We start from the raw sequence: 22,132 nt of genomic DNA, 5'->3' as shown, positions 1-22,132 counted from the left end.
GCTAACTCTGTCAGTGCTAGTTTTCATACTTTATGTGATACTGATAAGTTACAGTTTATATTCACCCACCCAGATATGATAAGGATTTTAGCAAAAACCTGTTATAACATTTTAAGACTCAGAAATAATCAACTATATAGTAAAAATAATACATGTAGTTGATTGTATAGATATCTAATAATTGTAACATTATTATTGTTTTAAAATGAAGAATTCTTATACACAGTATCACTGATAATTGCAGTGTTGCCGCGCGGGCGGGGGCTTTACGTGGTTTTGTGCATCGTCTTGTGTTGGTCGATGAGTGGCTGTGACATAAACTGATTGTATCCCCTCATTGACTGATGGGAGATTGTGCGTACGGCTGTTGTGATGGCCTTCTGTCGCGTTGCAAGGGTACGATTATCTATGTGTATACATGTAAAATATTTTTGTTAATCCAACTACAGATGATCTGATCATATGTAGATTCATTATTTTAGCTCCATTTCCTATTTTGAAGTGCATTAATACCCTAATACAATTTTCAGCATCTTAATATCTTCTACTTTTATGGCAGATTTTAGACTATGATTAGCAAAGATATTTTAACTTTTAATTGTATAAATGTAAATAGCACGGTGAAAGTTCATTGATGCTTGATCTTAAGCACAGGCTAAATCACGGCTAAATAGAGTCTCTTGGTGATGTGGTACTTTACTCTGGAGTGGGGATGAGGATCATGATCTAAAGGTTTATGATTGTCTCCCTTGCTCCACTGTAGAATGCTCCCAGTTGTGATAGAGTATGTGCTTTGACAAATGTGATAAGTTAAAAGTTTCTATGATATGTCTCTTGTAGTTCTATGTTAGAACGGCCATTTACATGTCTTGTTAGTCAATTTTATGTAATGTTTTATGTATTGTTTTATGTAATGTATGTAAATGGATGAGACAGTAATAAACAAATATATATTGTGACAAAGCTATGCTATCATGCCAATACGTGATGTAAACTAGTCCAGACAGTATCTCATAACGTTAACTAGTCATGCTATCATGTCAACGTGTGGTATTAACTTGTTAAAACAGTGTCTTGTTATGTCAAAAAGTAATGTTATCATGTCAAATACCGTTTGATCTGGTCTTGTTGAGCGTACTGTTATGTTAAAATATATGATATCTTTTTGAGGTATCGTGTGATCTTGTCTACCGAGCGTGCTATTATTGTTAAAAAATGTCATGTGATCTTGTGTAGTTTTTACATAGTAACACGTTCCTTAGGCCAGGTCACATGATACTTAAAATGGGTAAATAAATAAAATTATATGATAGTGTAATCTGATTTTATTGTTATACCAATATATTTCTTCCGAATAGTGCGTTTAACATCAAAGGTGTTAATTAAGTTATTAAAAAAGATATTTACGAAATGTGTTGTGTTAGAAGATTTGCTGAGATAGGCAATGAACTTCTTTTTCTAAGAAGTATGTCAAATAATGGCATTGTAAAATAACAAATCCATGCACTGTCCGATCTTACTTCAGTATTGGAACATTACAAACACCGTTTTTTTTCAGCATTTTTTTCGTTTCATGCTGAGCTGGCACACAGATGAATCTTGCTTAAATGACTTTTACCGATCATTAAAATGCACTTGGAATCGTTGAATGTACGTTTTATACAAATAAACTTTCACTTTGATTGTGTAAACAGTAGACAGACTTGGAAGTTTTACAACATTCAGCATGCAGTTCTAGATACATGCAGTTTTCTCACATTGTAACGGCTACTTTGAAACTAAAATTTAATTACATTCTAAATTAGAAATTCTAGCCCTTGCTTCGAGACGTAATTAAACACTATTAATTTAGCTTCATATTTTCAAATGGATGTGTATATGAATTACAAACAGGACTGAGAAGAATTTGAGATTGTTTTATTTTTTGAGAAATAATGTTGGTCCTTTTTATGATCATGCTAATTAAATGTCTCTATTTGCTAAAACATTCATGATGTGTGATAGGGATATTATTCAATTGACAAATATTTGCTTTTATTCAGTTAGTATCAAAGTAACTGAAAATTACTCGCCGTGTTCTATTCACGGCGCTCTTACTCTTAGTAGTATTCACTGAAAATTACTCACCGAGTTCTGGCCACGGCGCTGTTAGTAATATTCACTGAAAATAACTCCCCGAGTTCTGTCCACGGCGCTGTTAGTAGTATTCACTGAAAAAAACTCGCCGAGTTCTGTCCACGGCGCTGTTAGTAGTATTCACTGAAAATAACTCCCCGAGTTCTGTCCACGGCGCTGTTAGTATTATTCACTGAAAGCCACTTGCCGAGTTCTGTCCACGGCGCTGTTAGTAGTATTCACTGAAAGTCACTCGCCGAGTTCTGTCCACGGCGCTGTTAGTAGTATTCACTGAAAGTCACTCGCCGAGTTCTGTCCACGGCGCTGTTAGTAGTATTCACTGAAAGTCACTCGCCGAATTCTGTCAAGGGCGCTGTTAGTAGTATTCACTGAAAGTCACTCGCAGAGTTCTGTCCACGGCGCTGTTAGTAGTATTCACTGAAAGTCACTCGCCGAGTTCTGTCAAGGGCGCTGTTAGTAGTATTCACTTAAAGTTACTCCCCGAGTTCTGTCCACGGCGCTGTTAGTAGTATTCACTGAAAGTCACTCAACGAGTTCTGTCAAGGGCGCTGTTAGTAGTATTTGAACTGAAAGTTACTCCCCGTGTTCTGTCCACGGCGCTGTTAGTAGTATTCACTGATAGTTACTCCCCGAGTGCTGTCCACGGCGCTGTGAGTAATATTCACTTATAATTACCCGCATGGTTCTGTCCACGGCGCTGTGAGTAGTACCCACTGAAAATTACGCACCGAGTATTGTCCATTGTTCTTTACAAATGGCATTCTATAAAAAAGGGTGACAACTTTTGAGAACATCTACGGGGATACTCCCAACAATCAATTTCTGATCATAACTGGGAGGTTGGGGCAGTTGTTAAAAACATGTTGCTGTGTTACATGATACATGACATGTGTTAAGAGAGTAAGAGCAATAATATATACAACTTAGTTAAAAATAAAAACAGGATGACATTAGTACATATACGAGTCTAGGTCACATGTGAAGCACTGAAGGTTCACACTGTCCTTGATGTTATAAGGCAAGGCGTTCCAGTATCTGATCGTGGGGGGGGGGGGGGGGGGGGAGTTTATATGATATTGTGTTCTTGAAGATGGAATGATAAAGTTTAAATTTCTAGAGACTGTCAGGTGGTTATGGTCTACAAAGACGATGTTGTGTGCTATTTTGTACAACATTATGGATGCATGTATTCTTCTCTGTTCTAATGTCTGCCATTTAAGAGTTTCAAGCATAGATGTTACGTTGCTTTGGTATGAGTAATCATTCATAACATATCTGGCTGCAGCTCTTTGTACCTTTTCTATTTCATATGCTAAGTTTTTCTGCCATGGATGCCATATGGTGTTACAGTATTCTAATTGTGGGCGGACGTGTTTCTTTGATATTACGGTTGTTACACTGTACATTTCTTTTTATGAATCTAAGAGTGTTACTAGCTTTTGAAGAGGTAGTTTCAGTATGTTTTTTCCAACTAAAGTCATCACTAATGGTAATCCCAAGGTATTTAGCATTTTCTGTAGTTTTTAGTTCTTGATTGTGTAATTGATATGGAAAGATGATATGAGCCGTGCCATGGGAAAACCAACATAGTGGGTATGCGACCAGCATGGATCCAGACCAGCCTGCGCATCCGCGCAGTCTGGTCAGGATCCATGCTGTTCGCTAAAAGTTTCTCCAATTCCAATAGGCTTTAAAAGCGAACAGCATGGAGCCTGACCAGACTGCGCGGATGCGCAGGCTGGTCTGGATCCATGCTGGTCGCATACCCACTATGTTGGTTTTCTCATGACACGGCTCAATTATTTTTTCCTTTTTTGGAGATTCATATGCTTTCGCATTTATCAGAATTGAATTCCATAGAGACCATTTGCGTTCCCATTCTTCTAATTTTGTCAAATCATCTTGTTAGAGTCTACTAATGAGTCGATAGTGAGGTATATCATGGTATCATCAGCAAATAAGCGTATTCTACTTTTAACAGAGTCGGGAAGGTCATTGATGAAACAAATGAAGAGACAAGGGTCAAAGGTCCAACACTGAACCTTGGGGAATCCCTGACAGAACTGGTAACGAATCAGAATGTGAGCCTTCAACTACTACAGATTGAGAACGATTACTAAGGAAAGATTGAATCCAAGATAGAGATGTTTTGTTGATAACCGAGTTTCATGAGTTTATAGAGAAGAAGTTGATGATCGACCTTGTCATCAAAAGCTTTCGAGAAATCCATTACAATGAGATCTGTTTGTTTTCCAGATTGAAGATTGTCAAAAATTTCTTGTGTAAAGGATAATACCGGTAATTGAGTCTCACAGCTATGTATGGAAAGGTGTGAGAAGATTGTTGCTGTCGAGATGCGCATGATGTTAGAGATCATGATATGCTACATTAGTTTGGAGGCTATGCAAGTCAAAGAGATTGGCCGATAGTTGCTGGCTTTATATTTAGGACCCTTTTCGTACACAGGTGCAACAATAGCAGTTTTCCAGTCCTCTGGAACTATACCAGTTCTCAGTGAGTTCCGGAAGACTTTAGTGAGAAAAGGAGCTGTTTCTAGAAAGTTCTTTATGTAATCTTGGCGACAGCTGATCCGGGCCAGACGCCTTGTTAGGATTTAGATCCTTGAGCATTTTCAAAACACCTTCTACAGTTATATCTATATCGCTAATTTTATTTTCTTGCTGAAGACTGACTGGTTTAGGTTTCGAAAAGACAGATTCAAATTGTTTGTTACTTTATCATATGGTTTTGGTATGAGTTTTACATTCAGATTTTAAGGGTGCTACACCATGATTGTCTGTTTTTTATGTTTCACAAAAGAATCCAAGTATCCAGTCAAAGTACCCAATGGTACAAGACAGTAAGGTAAAACATGTATTAGACAGGTAGATTGCTGGTAAAAATGTTGTTCCTTTACCAAACGTTTCTGTGATTTGGTGATGTACTGCTAAACCAGAAGGTTATTTATCTACCATTGTATACGGCGCTTGCACTGAAAACGATTTCCAATGTTTGAAAATTCGGTCACCATTCAGATAACGGTATCTTGTATCAGTTTTAATCAGTGTTACCTAGAATTTTAGTTTTGTGTCAAAATATTGCCTTGGGTTGCTATTGTTATGAAAATCCATTTTTCAAGTTATAGCCTGGCAGTTACTAGAAACAAACTATTTTGGTAAACATATATTAAATTTTAAATATTAAGTAAATTAATAACATTGACTTCGTTGGCATTATATGACTGTGTTTTTTCTTTGGTCTAAAATCGAAATTATTGCCTTCGTTTCAATTGTATTGTGCGATTCCATCTTATGATATTTTACGCAGTTCTGTTAGAGGCATCGTCTCGCTTTTGATAAGCGCGAGATCACGATGGTAAAGCGTGGAATCGTGAAATGTTCGTAATGTCGCGCTTCGCTATCATTATATTGCTCTTCGCCGTCGTAATTTCACGCTTAGCTTATCACAATTGCGAAACCTGAAGCACAAGACTACGTCAGCGAAGTGCGAAGTAATTTCTTGCATCGGCATCGTGATCACGCTTGCGCTTTACCAATATGAAAGAGCAGGGGATGGTCCAAACGGAACACCCGTATAATGTAGTCTGAGTATTCCTATGTTTATTCAATTGCCAACATCAATTAACTGCAATTTGCAATGAAATTGTAATATGCAGCCTTGCAATTGTAATTTGTAATAAAATAATCATAAAATAGGTACAAATGTTGACAATTAACAAATTTAAATGGCACAAATCGCAGTGGTAGTAAAAAAAAATCTGTTTTTTTTTTCAGGAGCATGCGATTACAATGGTAGGCCGTTCCCTCCAAACTCTGCCATCAAGATCAACTGCAATAAATGGTAAAACAAAACTGTATTTCAACATTATCTCGTGTATGGAACGCCGCAGCTGTCTCATGTCCGTATAGTGTCTTATTCTCGTATTCGGCACAATGTCAAACCTCTGATGGATGAGAATGTGTCTATATAGCCAATCAATATCTGCCCGTGTGAATTTGTTTTTATTGTTTTATGGTGTTTATATTGTTGTTTTTAAGCAAATTGCCCTCGGACTTGCTGAATGGTTTTGCCTCGATTGTTAGCATAGTTCGTAGCTACGTCCCTGATTGTCGCATCAATTAAACTTAACATTTGTATTACTTCATAAATAGTTTAAGCCAGATAATGACATGTTTTAGTTGAAAAGAGTAAACTATACTTACTTCCATTGTTTTAATGGAATAATTAATTGCAAAACGCGAGCCAGCATCCATCAATAGTTTAAGCAAGTTTATACGTCTGCTTACGTATGCATCTTGTTGGTTACCTGTAATATAAATCTGTTTGTGCTACAATATTTCAGTCGGTGTTCCCCGGATTCTAGAAGTGCCACTGGCCACTCTTGGAGATGCGAGGAGAATATATGTCTTATTAGAGAAAATGTTATCAACGGGGTCAATAATCGAAATATCGGGTATGAAATATTTAATACATGTTATCGCCAATTCCAAGTTTATCATGTTTTTCCCATAGTAAGGGAGATATTTTGATCTTGTGCTGCCTGTCAGTGTGTCTGTCACAGAAGTTTGTTTGAAACTACTGGAAGGATTTCAACCAAACTTTGTACGAAGTTGTAGCACCAGGCTAGTTTTGCATTTCAATATACTTGCACCACGATATAGCATGCACCCTAGCTGTCAAAGGTAGTCTTCAGGGGCTCTATAACCTTAAAACTTCAATGATTGATTGCCTGCTGCCTGTTCAAGACCAGTATTAATATGGGTGCCAAAGGTCAAGATCGCAGTGAACTTAAGACTAAAATTATTTTTGCTCCTTACCTGAATTCCATTGCGCCAAGAGAGTTAGAATTTATATAACGATTGCTTTTGGTAGAAGTTGACCCCTGTTGTTATAGAACAAAAGTTAAGGTCACGATGACCTTGGGAGTGAAAGGTGTTTCAGATCAATGACTAAAGAACAAATAGGTCTAAGCTACTGCCTTGTCAGTTATAGAATTATTGCCTGTCTACAACAGATGTCAGTAGTAAATTGATGACCATAATATTTTGGGTGTGAAAGGTCAAGGTCTTATGTTATCTAGAGACTACAAATTGATCTAGATCAAAGGTCAATGTCAAAGTGACATTTCAAGTAAAATGTGTTTCAGATAAATTACTAAAGAACATAGGTCAACTGCCTTCGATTTCATGTAATAATTTCCAGTCATCGAACAACCCTATTGCTTTGGGTAAAGGTCAAGGTCACATTGACCTTGAGACTAAAAGTTCTTTTCTGATCTTGGTCCTTAGGCCGCCAGACATTGTTTGAGAATTGCCTATCATTATGATTAATAGGGACCAATATATGAAAGGTCAAGTTCGTAGTTGCCTTATATCTGATCTTGAACAGACCTACAGCCTCTAAACTTCGAACTGACTGCCCGTGGTCAATAAATGCTATACTTTTTGTGGCCATTAGGTCAAGGTCAATGTAACAACATACTACATACAATGTACATATATATATATTTCCACTAACATGCTACCATGCTGGGCATTATGCCATAAATATGTTTGTTAACTTTTTTGTTCGCTACAAAATATTCTTGTATAATTTTAGTAATTTCTCTTTCAAAAAACACTCGTATCACAAACGAGGTATGGTTTAATTTGTGTTTTTGATGTGGCTGGATATTGCAAATCAGATGCATATCACTTCACCATTTTTTAGATGAAGCGGGATGGGGAGACATGTGCTTTAGTTAATACAATCTTTTTTACGTATTCATTTACACTAATGTATAATTATTATAGACATATCAGTGTTGATGGTCACCTTTTTAGCGTGTAGAATCGCTGGATATCCGCCGTCTGTATTCAAATGGGTTTGTTTACACTTCAGAGCCTTTATTTCTTCACCCTATACAGAAAATGAGGAACGGTTAAGGTCATTTCCTAGACTTTTTTCTGTGGACAGAAGTTTTTGAAATTTTAGATAAATCTTTAATAGGTATTTATCTTTATCGATTAGAAGGAAATGTCACCATGTCCGTTTCTGTGTTATGGACTGGATAAGTGCATGAAAAATTCATAATTATGAGAATCAAGAACTGGTGCAAACTCTGAATAAATTTCACGAAAACTTGGTTTAATTTTTTTATATAGAATATTACGTACACGTAATTGTCACAAATAATTATAATTGACTATACATTCCAAAACTTGTATGAAAATAATGTTTTCTTTAATTTCTGTTTGTGAGAAACTTTCTTGGATATACTAAAACTGTAACAAAACTACAAATTTTTATCGGACAATGTTTTTTCTCTTTTATTATATAAATAGCTTAGGTCAGAACGAAACTATAAGAACATGGGTATCCATGCCTTTTTCTGCGATATTTAGATATTTCTAGAGATTTGGTTCATTTTTGCCAGAGGCCATTACTCTACTATCTGCCTGCATTGTTTCATTCTCTGGGTGTTTAATTCAGTAAAATCGACCTTTACACACTTTCTTATGGAACACTTAAACATGCTGAATTATGAATAAAAATTGAACTGTTATTGTATCAGTCCGAGGATACACTACCCAAATTAAAAGCTACGTATCCTTTACTTTTCCACCGTCTTCCTTGTAAACAAACATCTTTTTTCACTGTTTTTGCCTTTTCTTAAGATAGAAACCAACCAATTCGCTATTTACCGAATGAAACTTGTTCACAGTTTGTTTGTATTAACGCTTAGTGTTCGGCACTGTATGAAAATAATTCAGCATCTATTAGTAATGGACAGACCGCTGCGCAGTAGGTTGCGCAGATATAACTGCCGAAAATGTCCTTACGTTGGGTCTATGTAACCTTAATCTTTCCATTAGGGGCAATGGTACTCAGGTGAGCGCTATAAGCCTATTATGGTCGTCATCTTTAATATTATAATAGCGTCTTTGATCGCATTGTTTCGAGTTTTAATCTGGAAAATACTTGTGTTATAATGTTTATTTATGTCTAGTAACTTGAAATGTGTTCCTATGAGGAATACTGGCCAATAGTTTGTGCGATATACTTTTTACATGTTTCACATGTTTTAGCTGATATTTATACAATAATTCGTCGAAACTGGTTCCAGTTGATGGAAAAGAGCGAAAGAGTCAAATTGATAACGTTCCGATAGGGAGTAAAATGCATAGTTTGCAGTGTAAAAAGAAACAGGTCAAACTCTACATGTTTCACCAAATTCATAGAAAACACCATACAACTATAAAGTGAATGAAGTAAACAATAAACAACAACAACAACAACAACAACAAAAAGAGTAAATCTTTATTATTCTTTACATTGCAGATGGAGGGCTTCAAATTATACAAAATTCTGGGGAATGACTTTAACTGAAGGACGGCAATACCGTCTTGGTACTTATAAGCCTGACGAACTTGTTATGAACATGAATCCGATCAAAGTCAACCATGATGGTCGCTTGGCCGAAAATTTTGACGCCCGGGTTAAATGGCCACGATGGGTGCACGGCATCAGAGACCAAGGGAATTGTGCGGCGTCATGGGCATTTTCAACAACAGGTAGGATATCGTCCGCTGGGATAAGGTTAGAATTTTGGCTCATAGGAAAGTGGGAAGGGGATAACAGTTATTAAAATTACATGTAGAAGAATATTTTCATTTCTAGCGTCTTTTGCCAAACAGAAAATATTTGTGTCGTGATGCACCACAAAGTGATACTAATGCATTTTGGAACTTGTAACTAAAAAGTCGAGTTTTGGTACGGAGTAACAGAACATGGCCGAGTTGCGGAAGTCACCACCAAATGGGATGGACACTACCAAAATACGTAACATAATTATATACACATATAATGTAAAATGGCATTACTAATGTTCTGATATTTTCATAAGAAATAGAGATGTTTGAAGTATCATATTACCTGAACACGCAATCGTTGCATTTGTGACAATTCATTGACCGTTCTCATTTATTACGTAATATGTTTCTTCAAATTCACATTTTATGCCGAAATTCTAGTTTGCATGGCTAAGAAAAGTAAACCGTTAAAACACAGGACTGGTTGAAGGTATTTTTTCAACTAATGTTCTGTCCAGTACATCTATCATTAGGGATTTTGATTTGCGTCTTAGTGAATGCCCGATGTCGTGCAATCCCCACGTTGAATCTTTGCGGAGTCGAGTGTAATGCCAGATCGATATTAACATTTGGAAAATGTCGAATGTCGCGTCACCTTGACATTTGAATTGGACAAATGTCGTGCCAGCATGAAATGGGATGTTTGCTAATGTCAAACGTCGAGCCAGGTCGACAATGGTTCTTAGTGAATGTTATATCCATGCAAGCTACTTGTCCTTATTTTTATAAATGTAGAATGTCTTACCAGCTAGACATTCGCTTTTGTTGAATGTCGTTTCAGGATGACATTAGATCTTGACGAATGTCGAATTGCAGTGCCAGCTCGCTTAACATTCGAGTTTGGTGCTTGTTGATTGTCGTATTAGGTTGACATGGGAACTTTGTGAATGTCGAAAGTCATGTCATCCTGACACTAAATCTTTGCAAATGTTCACAACTTGGGAATGTGGTGAAAGCTTCATGCAGCTTACCGTAAATATGCAATTATTTTAAATGTCTTATTGATAGCGCGTACTTTTACGTTTATGCCATTTACATTCCCTATTCCCCACAAACGGAAAATCTCCGTATTCTACAAGTATATAAGTATACAAAATAAAACTTAGCTTTTCAGAGATAGAACTCTAAGTTTATCTGATATTACCAGAATGGTAACTGACCTGCATCTTAATGTGCACGTTCCGTTGAAAAAAGTAATACAGGCAACGGCCAGCCAATGACTTCAATAGCAGCCAGTAAACGTCATGTGCCGAGGTGTCCCAAAATACATGCATTTAAGTGAAAAAGAAATAGTCCAAAATAGAAAATAGTCTATAGTAAATTATTCGCTAAAAAGTTTAAGTTATTCATTAAATACGTGACCCTGTTATTCCATGTTCCGTGACAAATCGTAAGCTCCTTTTCAACGCATTGGTACCAACAGATCTTGGTTACGTTTTGGTACCGAGTACCAAAATGCATTAGTACCAGTTTGTAGTGTAACAGTGTCGTCTATAATAATGACACAACATAATTGGTTTTTGTTTGTAATATCGGCAGACATCGTTTTTTCTTTGACTTCAGTATCTACAGTGCGAAAACCTGTTATATTGTAGTTTTTGATACAGTTATAAGTGATTATATTTCACATATTATTTAGAAAAATAAAATGAACATTACTAAGAATGAAACATATTAAATTCCGGCGACGGTAGGTTACGTTGAGCTCACGTCTTATCATTTTGTCAGCTAGATACCTAAAATAATGAACGTATTTCTTTTATGTTTCTTTCTGTATTATATCAGCGTCTTCTCTATTATCACAGCGTCTTCCTTTTTGTATTAGTGTTTTCTAATCTGAGCATTTTGTTATCTGAGCGTCTTCTTAATTATATCAGTATTTTCTCTGATATCTCAGCGTCTACTTTATTATCCCAGCGTCTTCTCTGTTATCTGAGCGTCTTCTTTATTATATCAGTATTTTCTCTAATATCTCAGCGTCTTCTTTATTATCTCAGCGTCTTCTCTGTTATCTGAGCGTCTTCTCTGTTATCTCAGCGTCTTCTCTGTTATCTCAGCGTCTTCTTTATTATCTCGGCGTCTTCTCTGTTATCTCAGCGTCTTCTTTATTTTCTCAGCGTCTTCTCTGTTATCTCAGCGTCTTCTTTATTATCTCAGCGTCTTCTCTGTTATCTCAGCGTCTTCTCTATTATCTCAGCGTCTTCTTTATTATCTCAGCGTCTTCTCTGTTATCTGAGCGTCTTCTTTATTATATCTGTATTCTGCCTAATATCTCAGTGTCGTCTTTATTATCTCAGCGTCTTCTTTATTATCTGAGCGTATTCTCTGTTATCTCAGCGTCTTCTCTGTTATCTAAGCGTCTTCTTTATTATATCTGTATTATCTCTAATATCTCAGCGTCTTCTTTATTATCTCAGCGTCTTCTTTATTATCTGAGCGTATTCTCTGTTATCTGAGCGTCTTCTCTGTTATCTGAGCGTCTTCATTATTATATCTGTATTTTCTCTAATATCTCAGTATCTTTTTTATTATCTCAGTGTCTTCTTTATTATCTCAGTGTCTTCTTTATAAACAAACTCAGCTTCTTTTTTATTATCTCAGCGTCTTCTCCGTTATCTCAGCATCTTCTCTGCGGGTAGCGCATGAGTCATTGCCACTCAAAGAAAATGACAAAATTGATATTGCTGCACATGCTGAGAGGCTTTCGTTACTTCTCTTCTGTTGCTAAGCTACAAGCAAGGCTTTTCTCACTTCAGCCCTGGCAGCTGATCGACTGACCATCGAGTCCCGGGGAGCGGCGCCAGATTCGCTGTCACCTCAGAACCTCATGTCCTGTAACAACCACGGTCAGAATGGATGTAAAGGAGGTAACCTGGATAGAGCTTGGTGGTTCATCAGAAAACGCGGGTAACCATGGAAACTAGATTGAAATCCTTTATAAATGTCTGTACTGAACAAAATGTAATTAAGGGTATGGCAGGTTATTTGGCAAGCGTTTTTCATACCTTGATAGGCAACAGATAGTTATAGTGAAGCTTTTATCAAAACAGAACAAAACGTATGCAAATCAAATTTACATATGCTAAGTGTACAGTAAGAGTTAAAGAATTGTAAAGACATTTTGTATTTACTAAACTTAAGCAACATTTTTATTTAGACAATTAGGCCACACATGCAAGATAAATGACAAGGTTTTATTTTGCATGACCAAGTGACATAATTTAAACAAAGATAGCACACTTCAGAAGGATGTCCTATGAACTGTTTATCAAAATACAAACAACTTCAGATAAAAATATTTTTCATAAGGGTTACATATAGGAACTTCAATACTATCATAAAGAAAATCGAACCTTTATTAAAAAGAATGATTATACTAATATTGGAAAAAAAGGCTACGGTTATTGTACAGAATATTTACCAAAACTTACTCCGTCCGTCCTTATATATTAATAAGAAAACATGTGGGACGAACTTATATATAAATCAATCCGTTCGATTGCATTTCCTGATTTGATGTTAGATTCGATTAATCGTTAGGAAGCATATGCAAATAAAATATTGTTTGGTCTAGGAAATGTTAGCTATGTATCTGTAAGGTTTTTCTCAGTTCTGATTTCGGTTATTAAAATGATTCTTTGGCGACGAACGTCACACTTCTGACATAAATTATTGATAGGTTAGTGTTTCTTTATTCTAGGGTGACTACTGAAGACTGTTACCCCTATAGAAGCGGGGATACAAGTTCGATCGGGAGATGTCTTGTTGCCCGCGGACAGACGGGCGGACTATGTCCCAGTGGGATACCGTTCAGAATACAGCGGGTCTTTCATTCTACCCCTCCATACAGAATATCTATGTCGGTGGGTAAAGAACATAAAAGTTAATACTTACGTGTCAAAAGTATCTCCTAAAAAGGTCAAACTTTGTACATTTATAGATAATTTAATTCAAGATTTCAACAAACAGTCAATGATGCTGACTTTTTACCGAAACGAATAAAAGTCGTAAATAGTAAGAAAATGCTCCGTCACGTTGTAACCTTTCCGAACAGTAGAAATATTCAATCCAAGATATTTCTAAATTATGCTCCGTTAATCTATATCCTTTATACTGTGTTTCAGGAGAGAGATATAATGGCCGAAATAGAAATGAATGGACCAGTGCAAGGTAAGGTTCCGCCAGTGCTCTGTCGATGCTAACTCCCGTCACCACGTTTTTCTTTAAACACACATTTTTGTTGTCCTTTTCATTCAAAATGGCGTTATTAGGAAAATTCCAATAGAGAAGTTACATATGTAACTAAGCAGGATAAGATCATACTGACGGACATCTGACAGGTTCCATTTATTTGAAGAACTGTCCTATCGCGTATGCGACCCGCTTAAATTAGGTTGGTTTTATCTCGGGATTACTAGTAACTCGGAAGATTTGTAGTGTAGAAATGTCTCTTGTCTCTTTATTTTAGCTACATTCAAGGTGAAAGAGGATTTCTTTATGTACAAGTCTGGCGTATACAGTTATTCACGTGTTGTACCTGAAACAACCCCTGTATCTGAAGAGAAATACTCGTATCATTCAGTTAGAATTATCGGGTATGTGTGTATACTTTTTCATTGTCGACTGAATGTCCCAATCCTTTTAGAAAGCTAGTGAAATACATTCTTTCAGAAGAGATGCGTACCAAGAAACGAAATCTTGTTGAGAAAAAAATATGGATCAATATAAGGTCACTTAACTGTGACTTCCTTTGTATCAAAGTTTCTTTTTCTAAATTTCGGCGAGTTACTGACATTAAAAAAAAATGATGTTTAGATTTAACAGTCAATACTAAACTTGTGAACTTTTCTGAATTTGTCGGTATTACAGCTTTACGTTATTATGATATACATAAATTACCTTCAATAGATTTGAAATATGTGTACATTGCATCAAATATCAGCGCCTGCCGTCACAGGCTTACTGACCCGGACAGTCTCGATATCGGCGCCTCCCGTCACGGGCTTGCTGACCCGGTCGGTCTCGAGTATGAAACCACAAAAATGGAAAACATTAATTATGTTGTCGTATTTCTTTCAGATGGGGTTTAGACAGAAGTAGCGGAAGAAATTTAAAGTACTGGGTAAATATATCAACTTACATTCAAATAGTAGTTACACAAACATGACCTACATCTGTTTTCATAGGCCTGTTTTATGGTAGGAGCAAGTACTTTTAAAACTGTTTTCATTTTTAAAATGGGCAGATACTTATCTGTACACTGGAATAAGCCGATTCGGTATCAGAGGGGCTTAACTCAGATGTATTTCAAACTGTCAATGTTTTAGACAGTCGTTAGATTTTAGATAGAATAATTCCTTAAGATCTCCACAAAAACTGCTGTGTAAGAAGTACATGGTTTTTTGTGGAGTTTCAAAACTTGAAAGCCCACTATTTTGGTGTGTTTGGTAAATTTCAGCAAATATTTTAATCAAACGACTAACTATCAATAATTCTATATATTTCAAGAAAGAGCTATGTACTGAATCAAAAGAATTATTACGAAAACAATGAAACTTGTATACTGTGAAATTGGCATTTTCCATAATGAGATAATTTTCATCCTGCCTTTTTACAAATCTGTTCAAATCTTCTTTTGATAATACAGGTTACATTCTCCATCTCCTTTACATGGAAATAAAAATACGATGCATAGCCTAATGTTCTGGCCATATTTGCTTCGTGCGATTATGCGCCAAAGAAAACTTTGAAGGCGGTAGAGAAATTTCCCCCACTTAGGCATTATTTTTACCATGGCCTTCGCTTTAATAACTATAGGCATGTCTTGAGTAGTTAGCGTTTGCAGCCTGATACTGGTGATAGCTGTGCTTCCTGATAAAACGAAGGGACCTAAATCTTCAACGATTTGAAAAAGTTAATGTTTAGCATAATTGTAGTCAACATACTTCGTTATCATTCTCTGGCTTTTAAACAAACTTTAACCTTTTTTCACCAATAGTTATGTGCTAATTCCTGGGGCAGTGACTGGGGCGAAAATGGTTATTTCCGGATTGCAAGAGGAACGAATGAGTGTGATATCGAGTCTTTCGTACTAGGAGCCTGGGGTAAAGTCCAAGGCGATGAAGCATTACGGGCTTTGTTAGAAGGGTTCAGACTGGAACGTCAAAGGGTGAGCTTTCGAAGGAGCAGACGTAGAGGCAGACGGCATCTTCGAAGACACAAACGAGTCCATAAAAGACAATGAATTTTGTAGCTTAAGAAATACTATTTCGGAGATTATATTTTCATAATACTGTATTCTGAAGTGCTAGTAGATGGGTAAAATATTTTTCGGACAGCAAAAGGCATATATTATCAGAAATTGTATTAGTCAGGGTGCAGATTTTTTTACATTCCAATTATGAAATTCCTCCACCAAGCAACAGTCGTAGCATCACCTCTGTTTGTTCATAACGGATTGTCTTAAGTTTCGAAAAATTAGCAACTAAGGAAATTAGGTTTCGGGTCCCTTTCAATAGTCTGAAAGATTAAAATCCTTTCGAATTTTTATTATTTTAAATATGTTATTTTTTACCTTCTGCTGCTGGTATATTAGAGAAAAATGTAAATTATGTGTGATTCAGCATTTTTATTGCAAGTTTACAACACAAAAGTATTTGTTATAAGAACTTTAAAACCCAGGGTGTACTGTGACTTGTGCTATGAGTGACGTCATTTAAGAATGAATGAATGCGTAAACTTGCTTCGTTTCATTCTATTTGAGTAACTAATTACTAGTTGCATGGGGACCAGATATTCCAATCCACACATACAACCCACATTTTGATAAAAGGTCGTTTATTTCCTGTTGAAAAACGGCGTTAAACCCCAAACAAATGAACAAACTTTACTAACACATTGTAGAAATATTCCATGGATCTATAGCTTGAAAAATATTTGTTGTTCCCTTTACATCCAACAGCACGAAGTATACGATATAATTATCTATAACTCACGGCCAGTACTTTTTTCCCACTCAGAACTGTATAAATCACCTCTATCATACATTATTTGCACGTTGCATTAGTCAAAATACATCACACGAACTACAATGTGCATATAGAGCGTTCTACATCATGTTATGTGGACCACATATTCTTTTCGTTAACAAGTTCCATAAAACAAAGATTTTCATATATTTTAGTTGTAATATAAAGATATACCAAGTTTGTGATGTTAAAATCACCCTTTTTGATATGAAACTATGACATGTTAAGTTAGGTCATTTTATCTATTTCGGCATAAAAAAAGTACAAAGTTTATGAGCACGTGTTATATGAAATGCCAATATTTATTTACTATATTTTATAACATATTTTATCATAAATTACATACTAGTATATTTGTTTATTTCACCTATAATATTCCCTGAGCACTGAAATGCTAGCAATTGATTTCTAAAGGTGCTATTTTTACTTTCTTTCTATTCATGTCCATGTCGCTAATATTGTATATAGTGTACGTCTTGTCTTTTTCATGAAATTTCAGGAAGTCGGCAAATTCAAGGAATTGCAACTTTAGTTTTTCTCAGTCTCGACAATCTAAGGGATTTAACTCGAGTTTTAACAGTATATCAAGAGTAATACTTTTTGAATGAGCTACTTTAAATTTCTTTTGTTCGATTATCACAGCCGAAGAACACTTCTGTGGGCGGCGGTTACCGCCAAAATAAGTAGATATACAATCCATTCATAAACAAGTCAGTCAGTGCAGTGCATTTCAACGCCATCTTGTCTAAAAGTCCATCCCGTCCAATAAATTTGCATTCAACGCATTGTATTTTGAAACCATTTAACACAAAACTTCATTCCATCAATCTAAACATGGAACGATGCATTGAAAAACTTGTTGCGATGCACCGTACTATGAAATCATGCAACAAAACATGATACCATCCACTTCAATGTGAAGCCGTTTAACACAACATAAGTACGTGCAGTGTAAAATTAAATGATTTATTGCAACTTGACGCCGTCTAATGCATAATGAAACCGCTCTGTGTAGGCCTAACTAAACTATAGGAACCAGCGTGGGAGCCATCTGGTCTAATCGCGTAATGGCTGCCAGGTATTTGAACACTAATTTTTCACTTGGCATGGTAACAGAGGTCTAAATTGAGGCTAGTTTTTGTTTAAATTTCATTGTGGATGTATTGTTGACATTTTGGTTGGAAAAATGGTAGAGCAGGTTGTATTTGGTAAAGTCAAGCTCAAGTTTAGTATGAGTAGTACTTCCTGGTCACAGCAGTGTGATTTTGATGTCAGTTTACAGTAAGTAAATGTGACCAGAGAAATCTCTCTTAGAAGATACATGACCCCTACTTTTCTCTTCATTTTATATCAGTTTTATCATAACTCTTTAAAATGAGGTAAGGATTTGTTCTCTGAAATGGGTCTAGCTATGTTTGGTAGCTCTTTGAACAATCTGACTAAAGTACATATCCTATTACGCTACGCATAGGATCTGAGAACGACTTATTCATTGCCTCGTTCTGACGACCCTTTCGCTAGCCAATCAGAGCCTAACTTACAACATCTTGCAAATCTACCTGTAGCCTTGACTTTTGATATTTACAATTTTTATGTCATAATGTACCAGATAGCCGGTTAGCTCAGTCGGTAGGCCACTTGCTTTGTAAGCGAGGGGTCCCAGGTTCGAGCCCTGGAATGACTGCACATTTTTCTTACTCTTTGACATTCGAACAAGTTGTCTGATTGGATAAAATAAAAATAGCAATACTGGAAATCCAAAATATACAGAAGACGAATGTGAATGGGTCGTTCTCAGATCTTCGTTTAGAAGATCAAGTACTTTAGTCAGATTGCTCTTTGAAAAAGGTCACTTTTATATAGAATATATAGGGAAAACTATTTAGGCTATTGTGACCTTTAATTAAGAGCGGTGTATAATAACTTCATGTCATGCAGTCCAATGTGAAGACGTTTAACGCAACATGAGTTCGTGCAGTGTAAAATGAAACGATTCATTAAAGCTTTGCGACGTCTAATGCATACTGAAACCGTGTTGTGTGATTTGGAGCGGCGTATCAAACCTTGATGCCATGCAGTCAAATGTGAAGCCGTTTAACGAAACACGAGTACGTGCATTGTAAAAGGTTAATAAGATTTCAGTTCATAAGTTTGCCCTGTTATAAATATAGATTCCGGATCAGTTTTACATAAGAATGTCTTAAAAGTTTTAAAACCGACCTTGTGGTAAAATTCTAACATTTAATTTGACACTGTTCCTGCGATTTATCTGACTTATTTTCGTGGAACGTTTTTCTTCTTAGTTTAAGCTTTGTCAGAAGTATATTTCATGAAACAGACTAAGTAATAGAAATAATAATGACAAAATTAACAAACACTAAAAATCTCCCGAGTTAATTATTAATCATATAATATCAATGTAAGCATGTTTATGTTTTTAGACAGTATGTCAAAACAACATGTACTTCACTGTACAGAGCACATTTGTGTTTTGTTTTTTCGTGGGGGGGGGGGGGGGGGGCGGCGGAAGATCATATGCCATTTTTAAACAGTATTTCGTTTAAGGTGGACAGTCAGTTTCCTGGATTTCATACGACCTGTAAGGGGATTTGTGAACCGAGCGAGCGTAGCAGATACTTGTGGATATAACGTTAATACTTGTATGAAATCCAGGAAACTGACTGTCCAACTTAAATGAAATACTGTTAGAAACGGTATCAGGTCTTCCACACCACCGAAAAAACAAACAAACAAACAAAAATTGACAAAACATTGCACAGTGAAGTACATGTAATTTAGACATACTGTCTAAAACATAGACATGTTAACATTTATTTTATATGATTAATAATTAACTCGGGAGATTTTTAGTGTTTGTTAATTTTGTTATTATTATTTCTATTACTGAGTGTTTCACGAAGCATACTTCTGACAAAGCTTAAACTAAGAAGAAAGAAGTTTCACGAAAACAAGTCAGATAAATCGCAGGAACAGTGTCAAATTAAATGTTAGAATATCCCCACAAGGTCGGTTTTAGGACAAATTTTAAGATATTCTTATGTAAAACTGATCCAGAATCTATATCTATAACAGGGCAAACTTATGAACTGATAATCTTATTAACCTTTTACAATGCACGTACTCGTGTTTCGTTAAACGGCTTCACATTTGGCTGCATGGCATCAAATTTTGATACGCCGCTCCAAATCACACAACACGGTTTCAGTATGCATTAGACGGCGCCAAGCTTTAATGAATCGTTTCATTTTACACTGCACGAACTCATGTTGCGTTAAACGTCTTCACATTGGACTGCATGGCATGAAGTTATTATACACCACTCTTAATTACACAGAGCGGTTTCATTTTGCATTAGACGGCGTCAAGTTGCAATAAATCATTTAATTTTACACTGCACGTACTCGTGTTTTGTTAAACGGCTTCACATTGAAGTGGATGGTATCATGTTTTGTTGGATGATTTCATAGTACAGTGCATCGCAACAAGTTTTTAAATGCATCGTTCCATGTTTAGATTGATGGAATGAAGTTTTGTGTTAAATGGTTTCCAAAAACAATGTGTTGAATGCAAATTTATTGGACGGGATGGAGTTTTAGACGATGGCGTTGAAATGCACTGCGCTGACTGACTTGTTTATGAATGGATTGTATATTTACTAATTTTGGCGGTAACCGCCGCACATACACCACTTATTGCGAAACATATAATCGGACAAGAACGGAAAAATTTTCAACTTTTCTATGTCCATTGGCGTAGGAGCGATTTCAAACTTGAAGGGCCAAATGGATATAGGTGGTGGGGAGGTGAATGGGGATGGACGTACCAGTGTGAACGTAGACAACCAAGTAAAACAAACACAACGAAAGAAATGCCATACAATTTTAATCAGTGCATCAACATGCTCTCTGTCTTCCTGAAACTTAGTCAGAATGTTTGTCATGGTGACCTTTAGGTCAAATATGAATCTGTGTCATTTGGGGTAAAAATCTAGGCTACCTGATCAAATCAAAGGAAAATTTTGTTAACAATTAAAAGGCCAAATTTATGAACTTATCTTCATGAAACTTGGTCAAAATGTTTATCTGAATGATCTCTAGGTCAAGTTTAAAACTGGGTCATGTGGGGTCAAACATTTGGTCACTAGGCCAGTTCAAAGGAAAAGCTTGTTAACACTCTTGAGGCCACATTCATGACCCTACTACCAAGACACATGTTTAGAATGTTTATCTTGATGAATTCTAGGCGATCGTGGTTCAAAAACTAGGTCACCCGCTCAAATCAAAGGAAAAGCTTGTTAACACTCTAGAGGCCATATATATGACCGTATCTTTTTTATTTTTTTTTTTTGGTTTAACGACACAAGCATAGGTCGTATGGCGAATTTCCAGCTTTGATGGTGGAGGAAGACCCCAGGTGCCCCTCCGCGCATTAGTTCGTCACGAGCGGGCACCTGGGTAGAACCACAGACCTTCCGCAAGCCAGCTGGATGGCTTCCTCACATGAAGAATTCAACGCCCCGATTGAGGCTCGTACACAAATTGGTGAGGGACAAGTGATTTGAAGTCAGCAACTTTAACCACTCGGCCACGGAGGCCCCCCTATCTTAATGAAACTTGGTCAGAATGTTTATTTCAAGGCTAAGTTTGAAACTGGGTCATGCGGGGTCAAAAACTAGGTCACCAACTCAAATTAAAGGAACTCTTGTTTACATTCTAGAGGCCACATTTATGACCCTCTCTTCATGAATGTTGATCGGAATGTTTATCATGATGATTACTAAGTCAGGTCCGGATCTGGGTCATGTGGAGTCAAAAACTAGGTAACGCGGTCAAATCACATTAAAAGCTTGTTAACGCTCTAGTCACATTTATGATTTAGTGGAAAAAAGACGATGTACGTTGTTCCAAACACAACAACATTTCTTGAGAGCCTCTTCTGCTTGGTCAGAACACTTTTGTAAACTTTTTTTTTTTATAAAAAACAAAGTCCATAAGGTGTAAAATTCCTTCGAAGAGGACGTATCAAAACATTTTCCTTGAATCTGAATATATCTTTCGCAGCAAACTAACTGTTTAATTAAGAGTGATGAATGAACAGAATACATTTTCGGTATGCTTGATATACGCAGTTTTTTCCATAAGAAACATGTTTTCCTTTAATATCCCCAAGTCCTGTTTTCAATTGTGTTTTGTGAAAACGTGTTTTTTTTTTTTTTCTGAAAAAAATATTGATGTTATCCATATTATAAATACGATACTAGATTTCATTTTTTCTCTTGTCTTTTTTCTTACTTAT

At 36.3% G+C, this 22,132-nt stretch overlaps 1 protein-coding gene across 6 annotated transcripts in view; it reads left to right on the top strand.

Moving 5' to 3' along the window:
* LOC123525474 (uncharacterized peptidase C1-like protein F26E4.3) overlaps positions 1 to 17,159 on the top strand; it is a 119,395-nt gene extending 102,236 nt beyond the window's left edge. For all 6 annotated transcript variants that reach the window (XM_045304538.2, XM_045304543.2, XM_045304542.2 and 3 more), the window contains exons 2-10: positions 5,931 to 5,997; positions 6,500 to 6,610; positions 9,478 to 9,710; positions 12,545 to 12,695; positions 13,489 to 13,651; positions 13,913 to 13,958; positions 14,257 to 14,383; positions 14,868 to 14,910; positions 15,787 to 17,159. In XM_045304538.2, coding sequence (XP_045160473.2) covers positions 5,931 to 5,997; positions 6,500 to 6,610; positions 9,478 to 9,710; positions 12,545 to 12,695; positions 13,489 to 13,651; positions 13,913 to 13,958; positions 14,257 to 14,383; positions 14,868 to 14,910; positions 15,787 to 16,032 — 1,187 coding nt within the window. In that variant the 3' untranslated portion in view covers positions 16,033 to 17,159. The remainder of the gene's footprint in view (positions 1 to 5,930; positions 5,998 to 6,499; positions 6,611 to 9,477; positions 9,711 to 12,544; positions 12,696 to 13,488; positions 13,652 to 13,912; positions 13,959 to 14,256; positions 14,384 to 14,867; positions 14,911 to 15,786) is intronic.
* Positions 17,160 to 22,132: the final 4,973 nt, after the last annotated feature.

The sequence above is a fragment of the Mercenaria mercenaria genome, chromosome 3, assembly GCF_021730395.1.
Source record: "Mercenaria mercenaria strain notata chromosome 3, MADL_Memer_1, whole genome shotgun sequence".
NCBI lineage: Eukaryota > Metazoa > Mollusca > Bivalvia > Venerida > Veneridae > Mercenaria > Mercenaria mercenaria.
The sequence above is the reverse complement of the archived record's forward strand: the minus strand, read 5'-3'. Positions and strand labels throughout refer to the sequence as shown.